General features: G+C 37.9%; 1 protein-coding gene across 2 annotated transcripts in view; it reads right to left on the minus strand.

Moving 5' to 3' along the window:
* Positions 1–1,218: 1,218 nt before the first annotated feature.
* VSTM2A (V-set and transmembrane domain containing 2A) overlaps positions 1,219–22,945 on the minus strand; it is a 25,607-nt gene continuing 3,880 nt past the window's right edge. The window contains exons 3-5 of one of the 2 annotated variants that reach the window (XM_026091697.1): positions 22,918–22,942; positions 19,071–19,407; positions 1,219–1,717 (exon numbers count right to left, since the gene is read on the minus strand). In XM_026091697.1, the coding sequence (XP_025947482.1) occupies positions 1,629–1,717; positions 19,071–19,407; positions 22,918–22,942 (451 nt within the window). In that variant the 3' untranslated portion in view covers positions 1,219–1,628. Of the gene's footprint in view, positions 1,840–19,070; positions 19,408–22,917; positions 22,943–22,945 lie in introns of both variants that reach the window. The other variant, XM_026091698.1, reaches the window with a different exon arrangement.

A 22,945-nucleotide genomic window follows, 5' to 3' on the forward strand; every position in this document is an offset into this window, starting at 1 on the left:
AGCTGACCACACTGCAGCTGCTTAATGCTGTTGTAAATAGATCATAATAAGCATATGGTATATATGGTTGTCTGTGCTGATAAATGAAAGGGTTTGGATTGTTCAGCATCAGTGGAAGGAGGGAGGCAAGAAAAAAAAAAACCTTCCTGATTGCAGCTGCAAATGGTAGCAATTTTTCCTTCCTGCATTAATGAATGTAATTCATGTAATGCATATTACTTCAGTCAACAGCAAAACGTTCATGTTCAGTTCACAGACAAAGTATTTTAATTAAGAATATGAATGAGCAATGACAATCCACTTGCAGAAAAAGCAAAGAAAGCCACTTCTTCGGTCACATGGGTGGAGCTGCTTTGTGAATAGTTTATCAATATAATAAACTCACTTTCCTAAAACTCCTTGCTGAAAGAATATTCTTTAAGCCATGTTCTGGTTGTTTGGTTTGTCTGTTTTCCTCTCCTAACCTTCCTTTATGTGCAGTATTTGACTGCAAACCTGTATTTTACAGTCTCTAGTGATCAAATCACTTCATTCTCTATAAACATCACAAATTAAAAGAGCTTTCAGCTACTGAACTCCAACACAACATACACAAAACTAAAATAATTCATTGTCTAGAGACCATAACAAATTTTAATGTGCATTTACAGCGTAAACAGAGGGCTGGTAGGGGTCAAAACAGTGGAAGTGAATGTATATATTACAAAATCCACACAATACTGAATTACAAACTAAAAAGTGATGTTTTGTCAAGAAAGGAAATAAAGATGTCTGTTGGTGGCATGACATATAGGTAAGATTAAAAACTGGCTTGCATGAGGACCAAAGTATGTCTACTCTGAAGTTATATCACACAGACTGTAAGCAATTTACAGAATTTAAGTTAGTTTTGCATATACAGGAGTTGCAAAATTAGAGAAAACACATTGAAATATAGAACACACACACACACACAAAAAAAGATGTATATATATCAACCTCCACTCGGTCGTCAGGGGTTGGCCTAAGTCAGCAAATGCCACCATTGAACAAGAAACAAACAAAAAAGGAGGGAAAAAAACCCACGGGGAAGAATGATAGGGAAGAAAAAAAAAACTAAAAGAAAAACACCCTCGTTTGTTTTCCAGAAACAATGCCCTCTAGTGTGTTTAGCTGCTTTCTAGGGTTTCTTTTTCCTCACTATTCCTCATGCAAAAAAAAAAAAAAAAAAAAAAGACTTTTTGACAAAGTTTGTGAGGTGTTTTATCAGGGTTGACGTTGATTCAGTATGTTCTGTTTCATTATTTGGCCTCTGTTTGCTTCCCGACTGGAACGATTCTTTCAGTGTAGGAAACTAAATGTCATCCATGGTTAATTTTATAATACTGATGACTCGCAGACCGACCCCTGAGAAGTCAAGAATATGAGGCTTCTACTTGCTGAAAGAAAAGGAAGCTAGGTCTTGCTGTTACAAAATGTCCTATTACATCACACCAGTTCTCTTCAAATAAAAGGTCAGTGATACGCCAAAGAAAATAAGATCTATCAAGAAAATGTGTGGTATCCTCTTCTTTTTATAATATTTATTTATTTATTTATTTAGTATTTTTGTTTGTACTTCCTGAAGAAGGTGCTCCTTGTGTAGAGATTTAGAGTACATTGGGTGCAGAGTGGTGGTTGGAGGTTAGGGTCAACTTTGCTGTCCGCTCCGTGGATTTTACAGGCGATTTGCTCTTTGCTTTAAGAAGAGAAAGTGATATTGGAAAAAGTCAGCACTTTTAGATTAAAGCAAAGCACCCTTCACAAAGCCACAAACAAGAAGCAGGACAGAAAGTCCATGGCTTGTAGCTATCCTCGCACCTGCGGAAGAAGTTATAAGATATTCGCTCATCTTGCAGATTTCCAATGCTCCTTATAAGGCTGTTTTAAACACATACATTTATATATTAATTAGCTCGCCAGGTTGGCTCTGGTGCCCATGAATGTCTTGGCATGCACTGCAAGTGACAACACAAAGTATTTCAGTCCCAGGGAGGTTTGTCAGTATTGCTTTGCTTTTGTTTCTTGTCTGTCTTTTTTGAACACTGTACCACAGTAACCGTATACCAAGAGGAACAACCACCTTCCACCTCCGAGCATTCTTTACAAAGGCATTTCTAGCAGTGGCCAGGGACCTCAGTGGCTGCTAACAAACAAGCCGTCTAGTGGCTACCTAGTCTTTCCTTGAGCAACAGAGGAGATGCTGGAAAGCAGCTGTGCTATTTACAAGGGGAAACAGAATGCCAAAAGGCTGGAACTGTATTTATTTTTGAGAAACTGTATTTTCCCAGATTTTTTGTTTTCTGTCTAGAAACCTATGAAAGCAATGGTATATATCATTATTTCTCAAAACATGGTATTATTTGAAGGATGTTGTCAGAATAAAAATATTCAGAACTACTCTAATGAAACTGAAATGTTGGCACACCCGGGACGTGAATATTTAGATATCTTACATACCAAGTCTTAGTGCTTGATAACTCCCTATAGCATAATTACATTCAGAATTTGAAACATAGTACTTGAGGTGAAAACCATAAACTGAATTTGGTTATACCATAAATAAAAACTCTAACAGGTTAATGCATGATTAATAGATTTTATGACTGTGTGGTAAATTTGTAGAGAATGAGTGCTATTGATGGTTATGGACATCAAATCTGTAACAGAACAATGTTATACACTGTCAATAACAGTGCTGGACTTTTAATAACATTATTTTTTAAAAAATCTATTAATCATGTTTAAGTTACTTTTATGAAGAACTTAGTAATAAATTGAATGCTGAATTCTATTGCAGCCCCCCAAAGCTTGTGTATCTTCTCATCATAACGAAAGCAAAAAGAACTCAAGGCAAATGCTCATTTTCCTTTGAGTTTTCAGACACATATCAGTAAAACATTCTTCTACATCTGCTAACTGTATTTATAAGTGTAGCAAGAAGTGTTTCATTTCCTGTCTTTTGGAAGTTTTCCCCTTCAGAAAGGGGGTTAAACTAAATCCTAGATTTCTGAATACTGCTTCCTTTCGTAAATGCATGGTGTGAGACATTGCATATATAGTAGTTGCTGTAAAAGACTCTTAGTCCTCTGTAACATACACAAGAGCTTCAGAGGTAAAACAGTTATATTTCAATCATCCATGTGTGAACTGAATTTCTGAATGAATATTAACTTTTGAATAGAGCCTTGTCTTAAAGACACGACTGAACTTTTTGAAGAAGTCTGAGGGAAGCGTGTGCTCAGTTCCTGCTGAAAGTAGATAGGAGACAGAAGCCCGGTTTTCTCTTGCCCGTCCGATAGCGCTAGCCTACCCGTACTAGGCTGCAGTAGTTTTCTGGGCTTCTCAAAGCACATGCTCTGCATTAGGAAATTGAGCCTTCAAACAAGCACACATGCAAATTTGCTGGGACTTCTTCTTGTGGCTTGTTCTCATACAGGTAGTATTTCTGTGCTTGAGCCCACAGGTTGAATTTAATTTCTGTTTTCAATTTTATTGTGGCATGGCTTTATTCTCTCTTTTATATAAGACATAAAATCTGTCATTTGGCAGATCTTTATAAATGTTTTTCTTCCCCTGACAGAACTTAGCACCTTTTTTTATTGTTAGATCACTTTATGTTATATTGAATTATTTTCACTCGTCCTATTTTTGTTTAAATATTTTTTCAATCAAATAAAATAGTCTTGAGCAGTGTATTTCTCTTAAGAGGTCTTTAAAGATATATTTCCTCTGCATGAAATATACAGAACACAAATAAGGATAAATACTCACAAGAGTCTCATGGATATTTGTTAAAATGGCTTTTTTTAAAAAACAATTAATGACATTGTAATTTGAGAATTTGAAAGCTGTAATGTGTAGAAGAGAAACAGTATGATACAAAATATATTTGACTTAAACTGTTTCATGGTGGAAAAAAGCAGCACCATAATATTTGCAGGCAAAGCATTCTTTGGTTTTTGTTTTGTTTTGCTTTCTTCAATAAAGTTGGGGGTCACATATTGCATACACATGATGACTTTTTTTTATATATCATTCAGTCATTGTATAAATTCCCATCTCCTTCCAGTTGTGTCACATGTTGTACATGCATGTTCTTCTGCAAACAGTGAGTTTGTTTGTCTTTATCTTGAAAGGAATTTAGGTCAGCGTATATACAGTAAGTGCAAGTTGAAGCAATAGGGAACACATGAGAAAAGTACTTGGGGGAAGTACTGCTAAAAAATTTCAGTCTCTAAGTGAAGAAGGCAGCTGTTAGGATTGTTGGAAATCACTTTAGATAATACAGTGTGCAGTGTGCTTTACATGGTTTCACGAACTGATTAGTGTATCCTAATGCCATATCAGGGCCTTATTTACTGCTTTTAAATAGTTTGCAAAACGCTGTCTAACCCAAACTGATGCATTTTCAGTGATACCTCATCCTCAATAAAATTGATATGCAGCAAGTATGCCTACTAGGTGCACTCTTATCTTTTCAATGGTGCTTTATGAAATACAATAAGAGTTTATGTATACTCAGGTTTGCTTTTTTCCACAGATGCAGAAAAGATTTTTCTTTGTACTCTCATGAACTCAGATATCTCTTTAGTTTTTGGAAGGGTGAAAGCTGCAAATGTAGAATAATAACACAGTAAAACTATGCTACCCAAGCTAGCTACACAAAGTAGCTATTTTAGATTTCTTCCTTTTCCTGTTCTGTCTATATTTGTTCATCTTCTATTATTTTGGTTTCCATCTTGATAAAGGATCAGCTAAGAGAAACAGGTGTGGAATTTCCATTTTAACTGCAAATCTAGATTTCCCCAGAAGCCCTAGGGTGTTTAAATGAGAAATTTATTTCCATTCTTTTACACTTAAGTTAGAGGCAAATTTCAGATCAGAATCCAAATCCAAATGTCTCCAAAATACAGAGTATCCAAATTCAGAATTTTTATACAGATTCACTTTTGTTGTACAGTTCTGATCAGGACTTGAATAGTATCATTGGGACTGTGAGCACAGTAAGTACAAAACTGTTGATGGGGCTGTGGATTTGCTAAATCAGTTACTCATTTCCCTGTCATTTCTAACATTATTTCCTAATTAACATAGCGAAAGGTAAAAGAGATTTTATTGCAGGTCAAGAGTACTGAGCAAAGTTGGTCTATAATTGTGTTACCCTCAAAGATAGTAACCCAGAAGAAGAATGGTAGTGTGTATGCATATATCATTTCAACATTTTTAGTCAAAGCCTACTTCTTGTGTGGGTCAGGGATTCTCACTGTGGCCCGTCAGCCACTGGGATCCAGAGAAATTCTTGCTGTGAGAAGAGAAAAGGTGAATGCCCACGTGTTTTTTTTTGTGTCCTACCACTGACATGCATCAAAAAGGGCAAATGTAAGTAAGTGAAATGTTTACCCTTTTTCCTATTAAAAAATGCTGTTTTGCCAAAGGCGTGTGATCATGAGAGAAATTTCTGTGTAACAGTGTGAAAGAGTGGTTCATGCCATTAAACTCTTTGAAGCTGTGATTTATTCAAATTGGGGTTTATTTAAATGCCAGGAGAACTAAGAAAAGAAAATAATAGCAATAAATAATTGTGGCCTTATTGCTTAAATAATTAAATAACCTATGCCACAAATGCAGAGCCAGATTTCTTTACTGTATGCATCAAATGGCTAAACATAAATTTTATTCTGTTAATAAGATTAATTTTGTAGTGTCTCAGTATAAAATATTGCATATCAGCAGAAGCTGTAAATTTTAAGTAAACCCATAATGGAGGTGATCAAAAAGCTAGTTAGGATGCCTGCATGATTATCATTCCTTGCTTCCACTAAGGTACTGATCAGACAAAATTTGCATAAAAATATGTGGGATTTGAGGAGGCAAGCAGAGAAAAGCTAATGCTGGTTTTGTAATTTTGCCTATTTATTTTTCACAAATGGACAAAACACCAATTTATCAACTGAGCAGCTGCTTTAGGTTGTACAGTTTTAGAATGTGCTGTTTGTAAGAGTACCTTACATGCTTACTCACATTGGTTAGCAAGCAGTTTGCATCTGCAAGGATCTAGCATGTTGGCATACCTTGGGCTTGCTAAGGTCTGGAAGGATGCTGGATGTAGTAGTCTACTGCACTCTGATTCTCAATACCTATCAATCAGAGCTATTAAACTATGAAAATTGAATTCTTAAAGTTTTGCTTACAGTGAATAGTCTGTTATCCTACAGAGTGAATTTGTGAATTCTACAGCTCTGCTTTAATATTTTATTCATCATGTAAGTTTAGCGAGGGTATCCTTATGTTTCCTTTAAATACTAAGCCAGTGATCACAAGAAAAAACTAATGCCCAAGCAGGGTCCTGGTTTTGTGCTGACCAGTACAGGAAAAATACAGCTAGTCACACAACAATCCATCCTGGATTCTCTCTATGTATCACATGATGCTGAACAGTCCTTAAATATATCTCAGGTGAAGGGGTTCCTTCTCTGCTTGTGCTGAATACCAAGTAATTTCATTATATTATTGGCTTCTGAAATCACAGCGATGTGACGAATYTGGCAGTTTTGCTTTTCAGGAACTTATGCTGACATTTTCTTCCATTTTTGAAGTGTGTGGCTTGCTGTTCTGCAACAGTCAGTTTTGCTCCTTAGTGTTCGATTTGAAATAGCCTTATTGTCAAGCCCAGTTAAAACCATTGGAAGTCATAATTTTGCATGATTTCTATGTAAAATAAGTAAAAGATCATGAAATACCTGCTGTAATCTTATTGGGGAAATTCATGAATCATAGATTTATTGAAAGGCCTTTGCAGGTTTGAGTCCATAAAGATAGGTGACACCAAGTAGACTTGTTTCTCTCTCAAATTCGATCTGAATATATCTCACACAAGTTTGAAATAAATACATTCTTTCTCTCTGACCTACCAATTGCTGTCTTTGTTTATTCTTCTGAATTACAGAAATCATAATTACATGTAGCTCTTCTGTACAGCTGGAATATATACACACATTCGGAAAGAAAATTTCCCTTTAATAAATATAAGGTCCCCCTTTTCCTCCTCAGGGGAATTACTTCTAATGTGTATTTTAAGAGCCAATCACTTCTGTTAAATTTGGGGGAAATAAACAAAAAAGGGGGAGAAGTGGGTATCGTATTCAAGCCTTCTAATGTAGGTATTTTAGCTGAGGCTTCCAGTCTACTATTCTCCATTGGCTGTATACTAGTCAGACTTCTATCAGTCTTAAACAGTGTGAACTGCTCATCGCTGTCTTGGATGAATGTCCCACAGAGAGCAAATAAATTCATCTTGCATGCCACACAAAAAAAGTCTAAATTTCTAAATTTTTTAACATTTTGTAAGAAGAGCAGCTAAAGCAGTAGATAAATTGATAGGAGCTTAGACTACCCTATGTATTGAGTTTCCATGAAGTCTACTTAGACTTTGTGTCCCATGTGTAGCCCTACTTGTCTGCTGTGTGTTCCTTTTTGCCAGCGATGCCCAGAAGAGCCGGTGAGGAAGAAGAATGGAATCCTGGTTATTCCCTAGCTTTCGCTGGGAAAGGCGCCAGGGCAAATAGAGGTGTTGGGTGCTCCCACAGCATAAAAGAAAGTAGCAGCACTCCAAGCTCTGAGCAGAGGAGAGACCTGTGYGAAAGGTTTGTGCCACTATAACTCCTGGAGCTCTTTCTGGGTTGGGACAGGTCACAGCCTTTAACTTGCTCCTAGCTATGCCTAAAGCCATGTTCTAATGAGAAATGAGATGGGAACACTTGTGAGAAGGACCTGAGGAGACTTCAAACATAGGCAGCATGTAGTAAAATGATACTTTGTTTCAAGCAGTGGTCCATAAAAAGTCCCAGTAAATCTATGAAAGGACAATAGATAGCAGTATGAAGAGAAAAAAAGGAAAAAAAATTTTAGCCAAATTAGATATTGCAGATGAGTGGAAATTTGAATGACTTATGCAATTTCACAATGCCGAGGAGAAGGAAAGAAGACTTATTGTTATACTGGTGTGACCAAAAGTGGGATTTTACATTCTGGCTGTTTTCTACATATTCTGTTACCTCAGCCCATACCCAAGGCCACATTTAAGTCTTGTTCCACCTCTGCAATGTATCTCCGAGTCACTCTTTTCTTTTTAATGTTCAAGCAGTGTTCTTGTTCATCCCTCATTATTTAACCCTTGACTGCAAACAGGCTTCCTACTTGGGCCACCAGTCATTTGCACTTCCCACCCCAGCATTCACTGTGAAGAAGGTAAAATAATCCTTCATGTCAATCAACCTGACCATGTCATCCTTTTAGCTTGGACTGGAAGAAGGGAGGGCTGAAATCCTAAAACATCTAACTGAAGTGGGAAATGCATCAATGTTTGTAGATTTTCATACTGTTCTGATGAGAATAGCCCAAAATATGCTGTTGAATTCAAAAACATGGCTTTGGGAAAATGAACTGGATAATCTAATTGGCTTAGTCTACCTGTAGTGTAATTTTTGTTTGTTCTCTGATTCTCATCTCCTTTGTCATGTAATTCACAATTCCCATTCCCGTCAATGCAGTTTCTTCTGTTTTAATATATAGCTTTGTTTAAATTGCATTAATAAATAATTGAGAATTAAATTATACTTTTCATACTAGCATGATTAGGAAGTCTTGACATACAAAATACTACTTTGGTTTTGTGAGTGTCTTTACTTTCTCTAGCAGTTATCCTAAGTTTTGTTCAAATGCTTCTCAAAAACTAATCTAAGTTGTTTTGGTCTGAAAGTGAGTCTAGGAATCTGGACAGACTATCCCATGAAAAATTCAGTTCCTGAAATTTCAGTTTCCTTAACATTTTTCACATGGGAGTCTTAAGCAAGTTGAGAGAAGTAAATTAGATTAGATATGTGTTTGGTGAAATGGGGTGCAGTTGAATTGCCTCTGATGGGCAGGTGATATGCAAGATGGAGTGTGTCAGAGTCAAAATGATTTTTGAACCTAAGACACACAGCTTTCATCTTTAGGTATACCCAGAAGTATGTTCCTCCTTCTAGCAGTTTAAACTTTTTTTAGTGCTCAACTGCCTCAAATTTCATGCTTTCAGCCAAGGAGTGGGTTCTTGAAGTCTCTGAACTGTTCAGTGCCTGTACAACTATAAGTACTTTCATTGCTATACTGTGGATTTTCTTGTCTTGATACCCAAACTTCCTTGATTATTCTTCAGAGAATGATATTCCCTGTGTCTGTGGCTCTCATCAGCCATTTGTAGTGGATATGCTAATTCTCTCCCTTTATTTAGTATTTCAGCCTGTAATTTTTTTACCCTGAATGTCTCTTCACATGTGTAAGTAATCCATTGACTTCAGCTGTTTCTATTTCAGTAAGGGAGTACTTTGGGGGAAAGGGGTTGCAAGTAGAGGTGTCTGCACAACATCTGTGGAACACTGGTGTCAGCTATTTGAACTAGTGTGAGAAGCAACCCCATGTCAGTGCCCATTACAATAGTTAAAGCTGAAGAGGAGGGGTAAGCTCAAACAAATGCAAGCCCTAATTTGGTTAATTGGTGGTGTTAATCCTATTGTTTGAGAACCATTGGCAGCATGTTTTATGGCTGCTCTTATCAACACTGAACACCTTTCTGCCTCATCCTACACCAGAAAACCATGGATATAAAATGTCTTAGACATTTTTTTAATGCATGACAGAAAAATGGCTAAACCAGTGCACTTCTGTTTATCTGTGTGAAATGGCTGATTCCACAGTAAATGCAAGCTTCTGTGGCTGACCTGTGGTAACCCATCCTCATCCCTTTACTTGTATGTAGTTATGCCCCATCTGGAATGAAGATGGCAACTTCAGCTGTTAACCAAAATTCTTCTTGAATTGATTTTTTTGTTAGTACCCCCCTTCTACTGTTGTAGCTAAACATGGCTCCATCCAAAAATTGCTCAGTATTTTTGTAATACAGGTAAATATCTGTATATTTGATATATGCAGCATTACATGATATATGCAACATTACAGTTAAACTGGTAACAGTGCCATTTCTGAAAGATATCTTAAAGTTACTTACAAAAAGTAAGTTTTATTTGAAGAAAAATATAATTGAACTTATCTCTTCCTTCTCCTGTGCTTTTCACATTCTGTTCATCTTTTCATCTATTACAAGAAGTCTTAAGTAGGATGGTCCTTAATATTACTCTGTCATGTTCAACAGCAGTGTCATACCAAGAAAAACATATACAAAGAGGCTTATTGTAAGACAGGTAGAAGGAAAATTATCATTCTTCATAAATACTTCAGCATGAGATACTCAATCCCTTTGCTCACTTTTCACACCTGACACTGCTTAGGCTTGTGTTTAACATACAGTCAACCTGATCTCCTTCTATTTATATCATTCCAAATAAGAGCTATTTTCACGGAATTCAGCTAAGCTCCCATTTATCTGTACCCATCCAACTAATCAGTCTGTTTTCTTCTGTCTGATTCTGGGATTGTGTTTTGAGGCAGGGACCATTCTTCTAATCCTTTGTTTGCCTGATGGATAATGTAGTTGTTATAGAGATTAGAACAATGCCTCTGACTAACAGAGCATACCTCTCTCTAAGGGCTGTGACTCATGTGCTCTTAATGGTTTTAGCTGGAGCAGTTTAAGATGTTAGTGCCTCCATCTCTCTACCTCCCCCTCTTTTAGAAATTAAAACCCCCATAGTAGGAGTGACAGAGGCAAATGTGTGCCACCTCTACATCTGTTTCATTAAACAACAAGATGTTTTAGTTTATCATCTGTCATAGTCCACTGGCTTAATTCAAGACTTAACTCAAGACTGTGAAGTGGGAGAGCTGAGGAGCTGGCACCTGTTTGCTTCTCCCATCCTGGTTTGGCGCAATAACTGCTGATCCAGGGCAAGGCAAAAACTTCAGAGCAGCAACATCTTAAACTGTAGGAGCTAACTTAGAGTTCACGAGTCATAACCTTCACCCTTGCTTTTACTGTGATACAAGTAAAGACATACAACTTGCTATCACCACTACAACCACTGTGCACTTGTTCAAAAATGGTGGATTTTTAAAAGGAAGCTTGAAGGATTTGTGCTGAATCCTGTATTAATTTCATCTTCTTCACATTCTAAATTTTTGAATTTTCTACCTTTATTTCAGATTTTTTTTTACCATTTTCTTCCAAATTCTGAGGTATGGGAGCAATCATTGTCATGAAATGTTGTTCTTCATTATTCAAAGACTCCTTGGGTATAGGACAGCCGCTGATTAATGCATATTGTATGCCTATGAAGGATTAAACACAACATCAAATAGATGTTTGAGCTGTCGTTTTGGCAGGTAAGAGTTTCAGATGGACATGATGCTGTGTAGCCATATTCTCCAACAGTACTAATCAGTATTACTTTACTGAAGGATTTTGCACCATCTGAAAATTAAGCTCTCTGTGAGATAGCTTTAACTTAGTGCCAGTTCTTGACTTCATAATGATTTTATTTTTGCTCCTTGACAAAATACCTTGTCCATTTAACACTTTGTTCAGTCACACAGGATGAAGTGGAGAAAGTGGGCCCTGTAGTCATGTTTAACAGGGGTTTTCTTCTTCTTCCCCTTCCTTGTTTTGTCAATAGGTATGGCTCTTTTGTGGTGACTGTGATTTGGTGGCCAGAAACCTCCCTCAGTGTCATTGACAACACTAGTAGCTGAGGGAATAACAGCAGCAGAAATACCACTGGAAGCAAAAGCAGTGTTATGATTTGCTATCTGCGTTTTTGTTGCTGTTGATGAATGAACAGATCCTATGTGTGAAGGGCTGGGAATGGTGGCTGTGGCAGTTAGCTTTCATCTTTTTATTCTTTTCAGTACATTAGGCAGCTTCGTTCCAAGACAGTAGCATTTATCAGTGGGTGGGGGATAGACTTCAGTGAGGTGGATCAGACTGCAACACCCATAAACAGACAGGATAGCAAATTGCACTGCCCAAAAGTATGACAGCAACGTCCTTATGATAAGGTAAAACGTAGGAGTTGGGGCAGAGTCTTCTCTTCACAAAGCCAGGGGAAAGATCATCAGCTGTTCTTCAACATGACATCCAGCTTTATCATCAGCGAAGCAGGATTAGTTAATTATTACTCTAGATGTAAAAAAGGTTATGCGTCTGGAATATCTCTGAAGCTTGTGAATTATTTAGTCAAATTGAAAATCCCTGTTCAGAGACTAAGCAAATACTAAGAGCATTGAGCTTTCTAGCTAGTCTAGGCTGAGGTTTCAAAGAGAAACACTGGAAGAAAGTCCATCAAAGTGAAAGGAAAAAACCAAACACACACAAAAAATGACGGAACAAAAACAACTCCCCAGCCCTGAATCTGAATGAGTTGAAAATAGCAGTTTTCAGGTTTTTTTCCTTCCCTTCATTCTGTTTGCAGACAGCTTTGCTGTTCTAAGCTTCTTCAGATGGTACGAGCTGAGTAAAGCTTGGATTCTTCTTATGATTCACCCTCACTTTATGAGTTGGGAGAGTATTCATTCTTATCCTCATGCTTGAGCCAAATTTTCTGCTATTGTAAATAAATGCCATTCTTTTGGCTTCAGTGGAGTTGTATCCATTTCAACCAGCAGATAATTCAAGCCATTCTTTTAAAATTATAAGTGATACAAAGGAATTTTGGAATGAAGTAATGCATCATAGACAGGAAGCTTCCCGCTTCCCATCTGAAACAAGCAAAAATGTCCTCTGCTTTGCTGTATATGCATCAAGYAACAAACGGGTTTTGTTCTGAAGCAAGGAAATCCCATCAGTTATTTCAAAAGCAGGCCCTGTCACATACGCTGCAATCTCTGATGACCCAGTGCAAGCTGCCCGATTGCGCAGCAATGAAAAGCAATTTGAGTTAGCTGACAAACAGCTCATATACAACTTTTTTTTTTCTTCTCTTTTCTTTTCTTTTCTTTTCTTTTCTTTTCTTTTCTTTTCTTTTCTTTTCTTTTCTTTTCGTCTTTACTAACTGTGTGGCCCATCTGCAGTCTTTCCAGCGGTTAATTACCAAAGAAAGTTGTATCAGGCACGTCATGTCATCGTAACTGTGATTCCTCTACTCAGTGAATTTCTGTGGGGCCCTGTACCACATTCTTATTTATCAGTTTTGTTCTAGAGGTGAGGTGACTCTAAAAGATTCATTTTAAATAGCTAAAATAAAAGGAAGAGATGGGATTAAGTGCATACACAGCAATGGTAGATGAATAACCAAATATATGGGTAAGGACACTAACAAAATAGGAAAGATCTCAATATACATATGCATGGATAAACAACAGTGTAGATGGAAAAAGGGTGAGATGAGTTTCTTTCACTTTGAATATATAGTTCCTGCTGTGTTTGTCCTCACTGTTTCTGGATTGACTTCATGGGAGGCAGATATCTAGTGCAGCATTCAAAGACAGTTTTCCATGTTTTCATACACAGAACCTGTAAGTTATTTGAAAAAGCAGCTGTTCAGCAATAGTCCAGGTTATGTCTGTCTAATAAAAAACGAAATCTGCCAGGGGATCCCCTTTCCTTTAGTAGGCTGATTCTGATCTGCCATAACCCCCTTTCTAAAATTCCCTCTTACCCTTGATTGTGATTATCTAAGGGTATGAAGGTTTCTTTACAAGCACCAGGGGTATGGATTGTACAGTGAAGATGCCATATATGTATCTGTGGAGGTCAGAATCCATGATTGTCTCAACAAATGTTAGAAGACCATGATTTTCTTCTAGAGTTCAGCCATAGTGCTTAACCATGGGCATGATTAAGAATGCAAATAGTCTCCCTAATTTCAGGGAGGATATGTTTGAAACTAAGCATGCCCAGAACTCAGTCTGGCCTGAGCACGTGGGATCGAGCAATTGCTAAAACGCTTAGAACAACAAAAATGCACACATACCGGCTGGGGAGTGCTTTCTCCCCTCAGTTTTTGAATCTGTTTTGGTGAGAGGAAGAGAAAGTTTGCAATGCTGTAATATCAGTGAGTGGCAATGTCAGTGAGAGATTGCTACAAAAAAAGGATAAAGGACAGTAGATACCATCTTGCATGATTTATGGGTTCTGTTTTTAATTTGTGATGACAGAACTCCAACTCCTCTGCAAGTGGTGTTTATTTTGTTACTAAATTCAGTTGGACTAAGTACTAGGAGTAGGAATTTAAATGTATACATTTGTTTCTATCCTTAAGTGTACACATATTAGAAATTAAGTATGATGTTTTTTGAAAGAAACCTACGGTAGTGGCGAGTTCATTCTCCTTTGGAAATCCCGGCCTGAAAAATGTTTTTAGTGCCTGTCATGACCTCCTTGCTTTGCCAGTGAAGTTACTTGGAGTAGAGTAGCACTTCTCAGAAGCTCCTTACAACTTCAATGTCAACAACTAACTGGCTAATACGTCTACATGAATTAAAATGGTTATAATTTATTCCATTATTTCAGAAGAGCTAAAAAAATGGAGTGGATCCATTTCAGGAAAAGAGAATTAATTGCAAGTTTCAAATAAAAAATAAAGATTGTAATGTATACAGGTGTAAAATGGGATACTCTCTGTGTCATCTTTTTATAGGAATTTCTGAGAACTGCTGCTGAGTAAGAGTCAGAACAAGAAGGACAAAACTCTCATTTTGCTTTTGCTTTCATGGAGTCTTAAGAAAACAGCGATAGGCTTTCTGCAATGTGACAATTGCAATGACAGTTGGTGCCTCCTAGCCTTGTGGGTATTCAGCTTCTAAAAAAGCAGTTTCAAAAACCAGTCTTTCTCTCAGTGAAGTAAACAGTAATGTCAGCTGTCCCCTTGGCGGAGGTTAGAGCCTCCAGAGCTTTCTGTGCCATGGCTTTAAAAAGAGATGTACCAAAAAAGAAAAAAAAAAAAGAAGTTGGTGTATATCCCAGAAGATTCCAAATTGGACATAAAAAATGTGCTTGTAATAGGTTGGTAATAATGAATTCCTGAATTCTGTAGATAAAATGGAGGCTGGAAGGAATGTCATTTGTTTATCAGTATCAGCAGACTCAAGAAATACATTCTCATCCTCTTCTTTTGCATTCGTGCCTGTTGATCAGGTTGTTGATGTGGTTTATGCTTCCAAGAATCCAGGTTGTTCTGTCTTAGGTAAAGACCACCTTCTCCTTCATGCTGCTTTTCAAGTCACTCACTGCAACTCTGCCATCATCAGAGGAACAGTTTTGGCATGTCGTTAGGTCAATGGTTGAATTTGTTACTTTAGGAAAGAACAAAAGGTTGCTACAAATCAGCTGCGTGTAAGCAGTCAGAAATTGGGCCTAACGGCCCTTCCTCATTTGCAGCTATTCCCTTTTGAGTTCTCTGAGCCTGAGCTGCCCAAGTCTGGAAAGCAGCTAATGGTTTTGAATGCTTTATCAGAGCGTTGGCAGAACAGGAGGAGTTTGAGCGACGTGCACATTCTCAGCACATCAAATTCTGCAGCCCTTTGCATTGCTATAGATGTTGAGTGACTTGAATGCGGCTAGCAGAGTTACGCTAGGTTTATATCCATGAAACAGCGAGATTTGGCATAGCCTGTAGATTATTTGGCTTCCTTTCACCTGGGCTGAATTAATTTTGGCTCTTAGACCCCAGTTAATTGAAACATTGCCTAGAGTCACAGGACCCTGTGGTAACTCTGTACTTTTACCTTTGGACTAAGATATGTTGTTATGAATTATGCAGAAAAAAAATGTCTACCACTCCACCTACATAGGACATTTTCTGAATATATGCAGATTAGCCTGTCATATTACTCAGATTCCTGTTATGCTGTGATGGCTTACTTCATTTACTGCAGCCCATGAATGTGAAATGAAAGGGTCAAGCTGTGTTAGCTTTGACTTTTGCTTTCCTGACTTCCTTAACTTTGATTTAGACCTTTAATGCTTCTCAGTATATTATCTAAAGACTATTTGGGGGAGATATTCTCTTTAGTTTTTTTATTTCTGTATTGAATCCCCATTACTCTAGAGATAACAAATGGGGGCTTTTTGATACTCACTTTTCAGAGTAGCGCAAAATGAACCTCGTATTGCGTTAATTTGCCAACCCTGGCTGTATAGCCTCTTGACAGTTATCACAGATATTCTCCCTTTTGGGTGAGAGAATGGCAGAAATAGCTGTTCGGTTGACAAATGCTGATACTTCAAAATGGCAATGACTGTCAACTGCTTTTCTAGAGCTACCTAATAAAAATGTATTGATAACAAATAACCGGAATTATGCAGAATTCTGCAGTATGCTTCAGCATGGACGAGTTAAATAGTGTTTTCTGCCTTTCAAATATAAATTTTGGGGACAAAATATTCATATCATCAGAGTCAATCTACTTATGTTTGTAGCTGAGTTCTTCAGAAACAGCTGAATGCTGCTTTCCCAATAATTTCCCAGTGTCATGTTTCCCTCTACTGTAAAAAGGATTTTGTAATAATCTGTGAACATGTTAGGAAAATTTATTGCTTGCCATTAGTAACCATACGCTGGCTCTCTAATATTGGTGGATGTTTGACATAGTTACCTATGGTTGATACTACTCTCTTCAGACAGTGTTGCCAAAGTCAATGTATTACTCACCATGAATAAACACATCACAGTCACTCACTGTGTCTTTCAGACACAAACATCTGGGTAATAATGCTAATTTTGTGTTAAACCCTCTTTCTGTGTTCTAGGTTGGATGGATGTATTTCTGGTATGTAATATAATCACACAGCGGTCTCATGCATGCAAGTATAGTTTGCACAATATTTAAGAAGAAAGGAATTTCCTCTTTGAAAGTATAAGGAAGGTACATTGATTAGATACCGTATAAAGAAAGAATACTCACAGCATTCCTGCCTATCTTTGCCATCTCCTTTCTGCTTTTCTGATGTCTCACAACTGATGTGTCTCCTTCCTCAGCTGAAACTGCTCCTCAAAGTTACTTAGAGCTAAAACCCCCCACTGCCTTCTGCTTCTGTAGGTATTTGTATCAGTGTAGAATGAGTGTAAAATGGAGGTAAAATCAAAATCAGACTAACGCTGGAAAATCAGGCCCAAGTTTTCTCCAGAAAAGGAAAGTAAATCTTTGTTCGTGAAAGTTAAACTGTTGCTCAAGAAAAATATCACCAGTAATTACTGTGTAGCAAGTGACTGTTAAATTGTAATTAAGCCTCATATGCTTTCCTGGTATAATGTTTGTTTCTTCAGCAGATGAGTTTCAGCTCTGATGAATGCAGCATTAATTTGTGTTCCATCAGAAAACAAATGAAATAAACTGTGTTTTAATATATTTAATTTTTAAATTCTTTATGATTGGGATTGTCTATACTTGATCTACAGTAATCTTTGCTCAGGTAAAAAAAAGGAGATGAAGTTTTTAATGATCTTTAAAGAGACCTTTTCATGTTATAACCTACTAATTCACAGATAACAAATGCCCAATAATCAGGGAAGACATAGGTGGGACCAAAGGCATAAACAATATTATAAATTCAATTGTATATCCAAGTGATTTAATGGATTAGCTGACGTGTGCACACTTTGGCGCCAATTCAGTGTCATCTGTAGCTGTAGAGTTCTCAAGCTTGTGACTAGTTTAACTGATTTCACGTAGCACTGACCAGAAAGCAGAGTTTTCATTTTATGGACAATTCTATGTATGAGTCAATTGTAAAATAAGAGGTTTACACATTTCTGTGAAAGGACAGTAATTGTAAAATGATGATTTTAAATCAATTGGAAGAGAACTAAATGTAAGTTTTAAATAATAATAATAAAAAAGATTTTAGCATATACAGAGGTAAAATGGTGACAGTCTGTGCATCATCTTTTATAATAGCAATAACAATAATTTTCATATGAATAATCAGATTGTTCCATTCTGTAAATATATTATCAAAATGTTTTTTTCTCTAATAGTTTGCCTGTAAGACAAAAGTGATTTAACAATAGGTGTGCTATGAAATTTGTTGTATTCCCAGTTTTGGTTTCGATGACATGGCATTTGCCAGCAGAAAAATGAAGAATTAGAACAAACTGGGTTAGCTTTCACTATGTGTTTTAAGCTAGGTGGTGACCACCTGTCTTGCTAAGACGGGACCTCAGTATGAACAGAAATAACCCAGAGATGCTTTAACTTGCACAACTTGTTTTCCAGAAAAATTTTGATCATTTACAACATGTCAAATTTCTTTATCCTGTCCATCTCTCTACTGCCATCATACAGCAGTGAACAGTCTCACCTCCTGCAGATCCATGTACCTTTGCATAACTGTAGAATTTACTGTATCAGCATAGCAAATGCAAAGATAAGCAATATAGGTCATTTATACAATGATGTATGAAATTTTCCAAACAAACGTGTAGTAGTCAGTTTCGATGTGGCAAATGGTTGAGGCATTGCCATTTTAACGCTTGATTCAAAATGTATGGTCACACTGCTAAAGATGACAAACCTGCATTCCCTGTGAAACTCTTCCCAAAATCTATATAAGAGAAAAAAAATTGTCGAAACCCCATAAAAAAGTGCATATCTGTGGTCTGCTTAGACATTTAGAAGTCTAATTCCTTTTGAAAATAGGACTGATACTAAAAGTAGGTTCATTTCACCTAATGTTAGAGGTATAAAAGTTAGGTGACTGAACTAAATTAATCTAGGAAGAAACACTACCTGATGGGTGTTTCATTTCATTTGTCGTGCACAGCCATCATAAAATGGGATTAATCATTCACTTGACATGCCTCTCTCTCTCTCCTGATTACAGGGAATACTAAACTTAGATTAAAGACCTAACCTTAGATGGATAAAGCCAGGTGAGATGAATTACACATACAGGAATTTATTGGTGGKTTTTTTTTTTGTTGTTGTTTCTTTTGCCCAAAAGCTTTTTTTTTCATCTTTTAGAAGGTAAGGAGATGCCAGGAATGACTGGGCCAGGAAGAAGGAGGAATAAATGAGCATCACAATCTTTCTAGTCACAACTCCTGGTTATTTTGTTGAGTTAGCCTCCTTTTACATGCTGGTAAGCAATCAAATGAAAAGCTCAAAATGCTTTACCATACCTGATTGTGGACTTTGTTTGGGGATTTTGGCTGCTGCTTCAGGACTGGAAGTGGCACGCACACGCTGATTGGCAGAGTTGTGGATGCTACTTGGAACAGCTGCTGAGATGTTTTTGCGAGGTTTCATGTCTTGCAGCCACATTGGAGATGCCTCAAAGGCTTGCATTCGCCGAGAGTGACTGTTAGCATTGACTTTGAGAAATGCYTGTGCCTTGTATTCCTGAAGGTCTCCGTAGTTGGCATCTGTCACCCTGCACTCATACAAGCCTTCATCCTTTTTTCTCACTTTTGAAATCTGCAGCTTGTGGGAGATGTCATTCCCTTGTACTTTCACTGTCTGCAAATTTTCCAAGAACAAAAAACAAGATATCAGCTGTTACAATTCTTTCTCTGGGAAGACTCTACTGATGTAGAGCCTATCCAGAGAAGACCAAGTGCCAGATTAATCAGTGGTGTGTTTATGCTTACTGCAGGGAAGTTACATCAGGGATAGGTTTGACTATTTGCTTCTGTAAGGATATCTGATGTCTTCTTTCCCAAACTGTTTAGATGGTATGGTCTGAAATGTTAACTGGCCTCAGACAAACAGCCCAGACTACCTTGCTCATTCCAGTTAATTGCTTAAGATCATGAACATTCTTAATGAGTGCTCTTATATAGACCTAATATCTATGCATTTCTTCAGTTAAACCTTTCCAGTTAGTTGGCTTTATTGAATAATTCAGCTTTTGAACCACTGCATTAACAACTTTGTTGGAGCTGTTTGCCAATATTTGAACTTCTTTAACAATTTATTAGATTAGCTTGTACTCCTCACTATATTGAAATTGCATATTTGTCAGTCAATTTGTCCCCATCAGGTGTGTCTGAACCTTTGGTATTTTTTGTTTATTAACCACAACAAGACATCTTGTGTGAGGTAGTTCCTTTCATCTCATTTATATAAGTGTGTACTTATTAGAAGTCATATATCATTTCTATGATTTGAGAATACAAAGCAACTCATATCCAAGATCATTTTAGAAGCTGTCAGCTAAAATCAGACTCCTGATTTATCTTTAGTTGCTTTTAATATCTGAGGGTAATGTAACATATTTTTGTCTCACATAATTAAAACACACATGAGTAAATTAGGCATCCAGAAATGTCTGATAGGTATTAAGACACATTAGGGAAGGTAACAGATTCCTTTCTGTATGTTCATTACTTTAGAGAATTTATATTTAATTAATTGGCTATTACTTTGTATCTAGATTAATATCTCTTGCCTCACAGGAAGCCAGTGAAAGGGATTCAGTGGGACAGAAAGCTTGAGTTTTGAAGAACTCTAGAATCTGCTTTAATTCCACCATTGTATAAATATAGACGCAAATGTTACTTTGTAGCATATAAATGACAGGGTAATGAATATATGGCAGATCACAAAAATGGCGAACAGTTAGACTGAAACTAGGCACATGTTATTGATGATTATTCAACACATTGCTTCTGATAGCTTGGCATACTGTAGTCACCAGTGTTGGCAAAGCAGTTATTCTGCCTGCTTGATAAATTGAAGAGCAATACTTGTGAATACATTACTGCTCTAAGGTAGTGGATGGTCTTTGCAGCCTATAGTGTTATTTCCAGCTCTGAATTTATATTTGGCAAACTGAGTTGAAAGTATGGATTGCATGCTTTCAGGCAAAACATATGCAATATTAATTACACAGAAAGTACTGGATAGTTATTTAAACCATATTCAATAATAATAGATCTCTACTGAGCAGCTCCTAAGCAAGAGGATTAGAGAAGTTTTGTATGAGCCATCTGAATGGAAAGAGATCTGTAGGTCATATTCTGCCTTCACTTGCCCCCATATGTTTATCTGCAAAGTTAGCAGTATTGCACAGCCCTAATAGAGAGCAGAATTTGTTTGGGGGTTTGCATTTAAAATTTAGAAATGATTGCAGACAGCATGCAAATGTGGTTTCAATTTATAGCTAGTTATCATTTAAAATCAATAGAAGTGGTGTATTTCAGCACAGTTTAAAAACCCAGTTTCCATATTTTATCATTTCTTGATAAGAATTTACCAAATGCACTTAAAAGCTTATTCTCCTCTTCATGAAGATGATTACCATTAATATTAACAGAGACTCTATGTATGCCTCCAAGAAAAAAAAAAAAGGCTGCTTTTATAGAAAGTATCTTTAGACTGTCAACCTAATGTTGACTTTTTTATTGCAAATATAAAATATGTTTTACACAAGCTTATAGAAACGCTGTATAAATGCCCCATCATGAATGATTAGCATACATAATGAGAGAACGAGAGATTTTTTACTTGAAAGATGGGACAAGCTTTACAGTCCATACTGTGTCACAGATCTTCTGGATTGCTGTGGGAATTTTGAATGAGCTAGCATTGATAAGGAATAAATTTGCTGCTAGCAGTATGTCTAGTGGATTTTTTTTCGAAAGGCCACATCTGGTCCTCATTTGTAAGGTGGTCTGCAAATGTAGCCAGAGATGTGGTCCGTGGCGCAAATGGTTTATAATGTAGGGTGAAAAGTATCATGGGAAATGTTAGTATGGCCAAAATATGTATGATTCTGAATATAACATGCATCTATTCTAATTTATAAATGCCCTTCAGCTATACCTAACTGTAGACCTATCTTTTATTACTTGGTTAATTTTTTGTAGGCATCAAAGAGAGGAGTAAACAAAAATGCTTGTATCTGTTGCTATTTTAAGCTTTGCTGATAGTTAAAGCCTTGGATGCTGCTGAAAGGCACTTCCTAAGGGATTGTGGCTGAGGGAAAAACCCCTTCGGAACTCATAGGAAATACTCAGGCTGCAGTATCTGCTAAGTATCTGTTTCCACTGCAGTGAGCACCACACCACGACCCCACTTCCATATGTTTCTTGGGATGCTGAGGGAGCAGGCTCCGAGCTCTTTGGAGGTTGGGGCTGTTGCTTTGCCTGGCTTGGGTTATGGGTCTGCAATGGGAGAAGGCCCTGTGTCCTTTCCCTGGTCAAGGGCTGGGACAGTGTTGCTTACAACTTTGAGATGATGTTTTGGTTTGATCTCCAAATGGCAGATAGTTATCTCTGGTATCAGAAGTCCACTTTCCTCAGAAGGAGAGTCCGTGGCAAAGAACAGAGATTACTCCCAGCAAGGTGGTCTTGTCCAAAGATTTTCTGAGCTACAAAAAGGGTTGTTTTCTACCAGTGGGCATGAAGCTGTGAAAACACCCATTTAAATAGCTGTCCACCACACTGAAACAAAGTGCAGCTTCAAAGCCAAATTTCGGCCTTAAGACCAACTTTGGAGGGCTCAGGCAGACTCAGCAGTTGTCCAGGGTAATTGGAGACAAGAGCTAAAAGGCTGGATGTGGGGTGTCTGCCTGCCTCGGTGGAAATGGAGGACCCGCAAGCCCACCCCACGGGCTTTGCCTCACTTGCTGATGCTTCCACCCCCTGGGATCCCCAGGGCCACAGGCACTGCAGGCAAGGGCTATCCTGGCACCCTCTGCTCCGGGCAGGGAGGCAGGGGGAGAGAGGGGCACTGGGCTTTCAGCAGCCCCCAGGCCTGTGTTCGTAAAGCAGATGTGAAGAGGCGGCGGGGTGGGGGGCAGCCTCACCGCACCCCTGGTGTGCCTGCCCCGAGGAGGTCGCGGCTGCAGGCAGGGCTCTCGGCGGCTGCTGGGGTTGGGGGCCGGGAGCCGCACAGGGCCTTCCCCGGTTCCGGGGGGCTTCTCTCTTCCTCTTTCTCGCCCTCCCCGTCCTTCTCCTGCGGCCCGAGAAGGCTGCAGCGACGCTCTCGCACGGCGCGGCAGAGGCTTCCTGCGGGGGCACTTACACTTATCTTGGTGCCGTCGCTGTCCAAG

Source organism: Apteryx rowi, unplaced genomic scaffold (assembly GCF_003343035.1).
Source record: "Apteryx rowi isolate R43461 unplaced genomic scaffold, aptRow1 scaffold_919, whole genome shotgun sequence".
NCBI classification, from domain to species: Eukaryota; Metazoa; Chordata; class Aves; order Apterygiformes; family Apterygidae; genus Apteryx; species Apteryx rowi.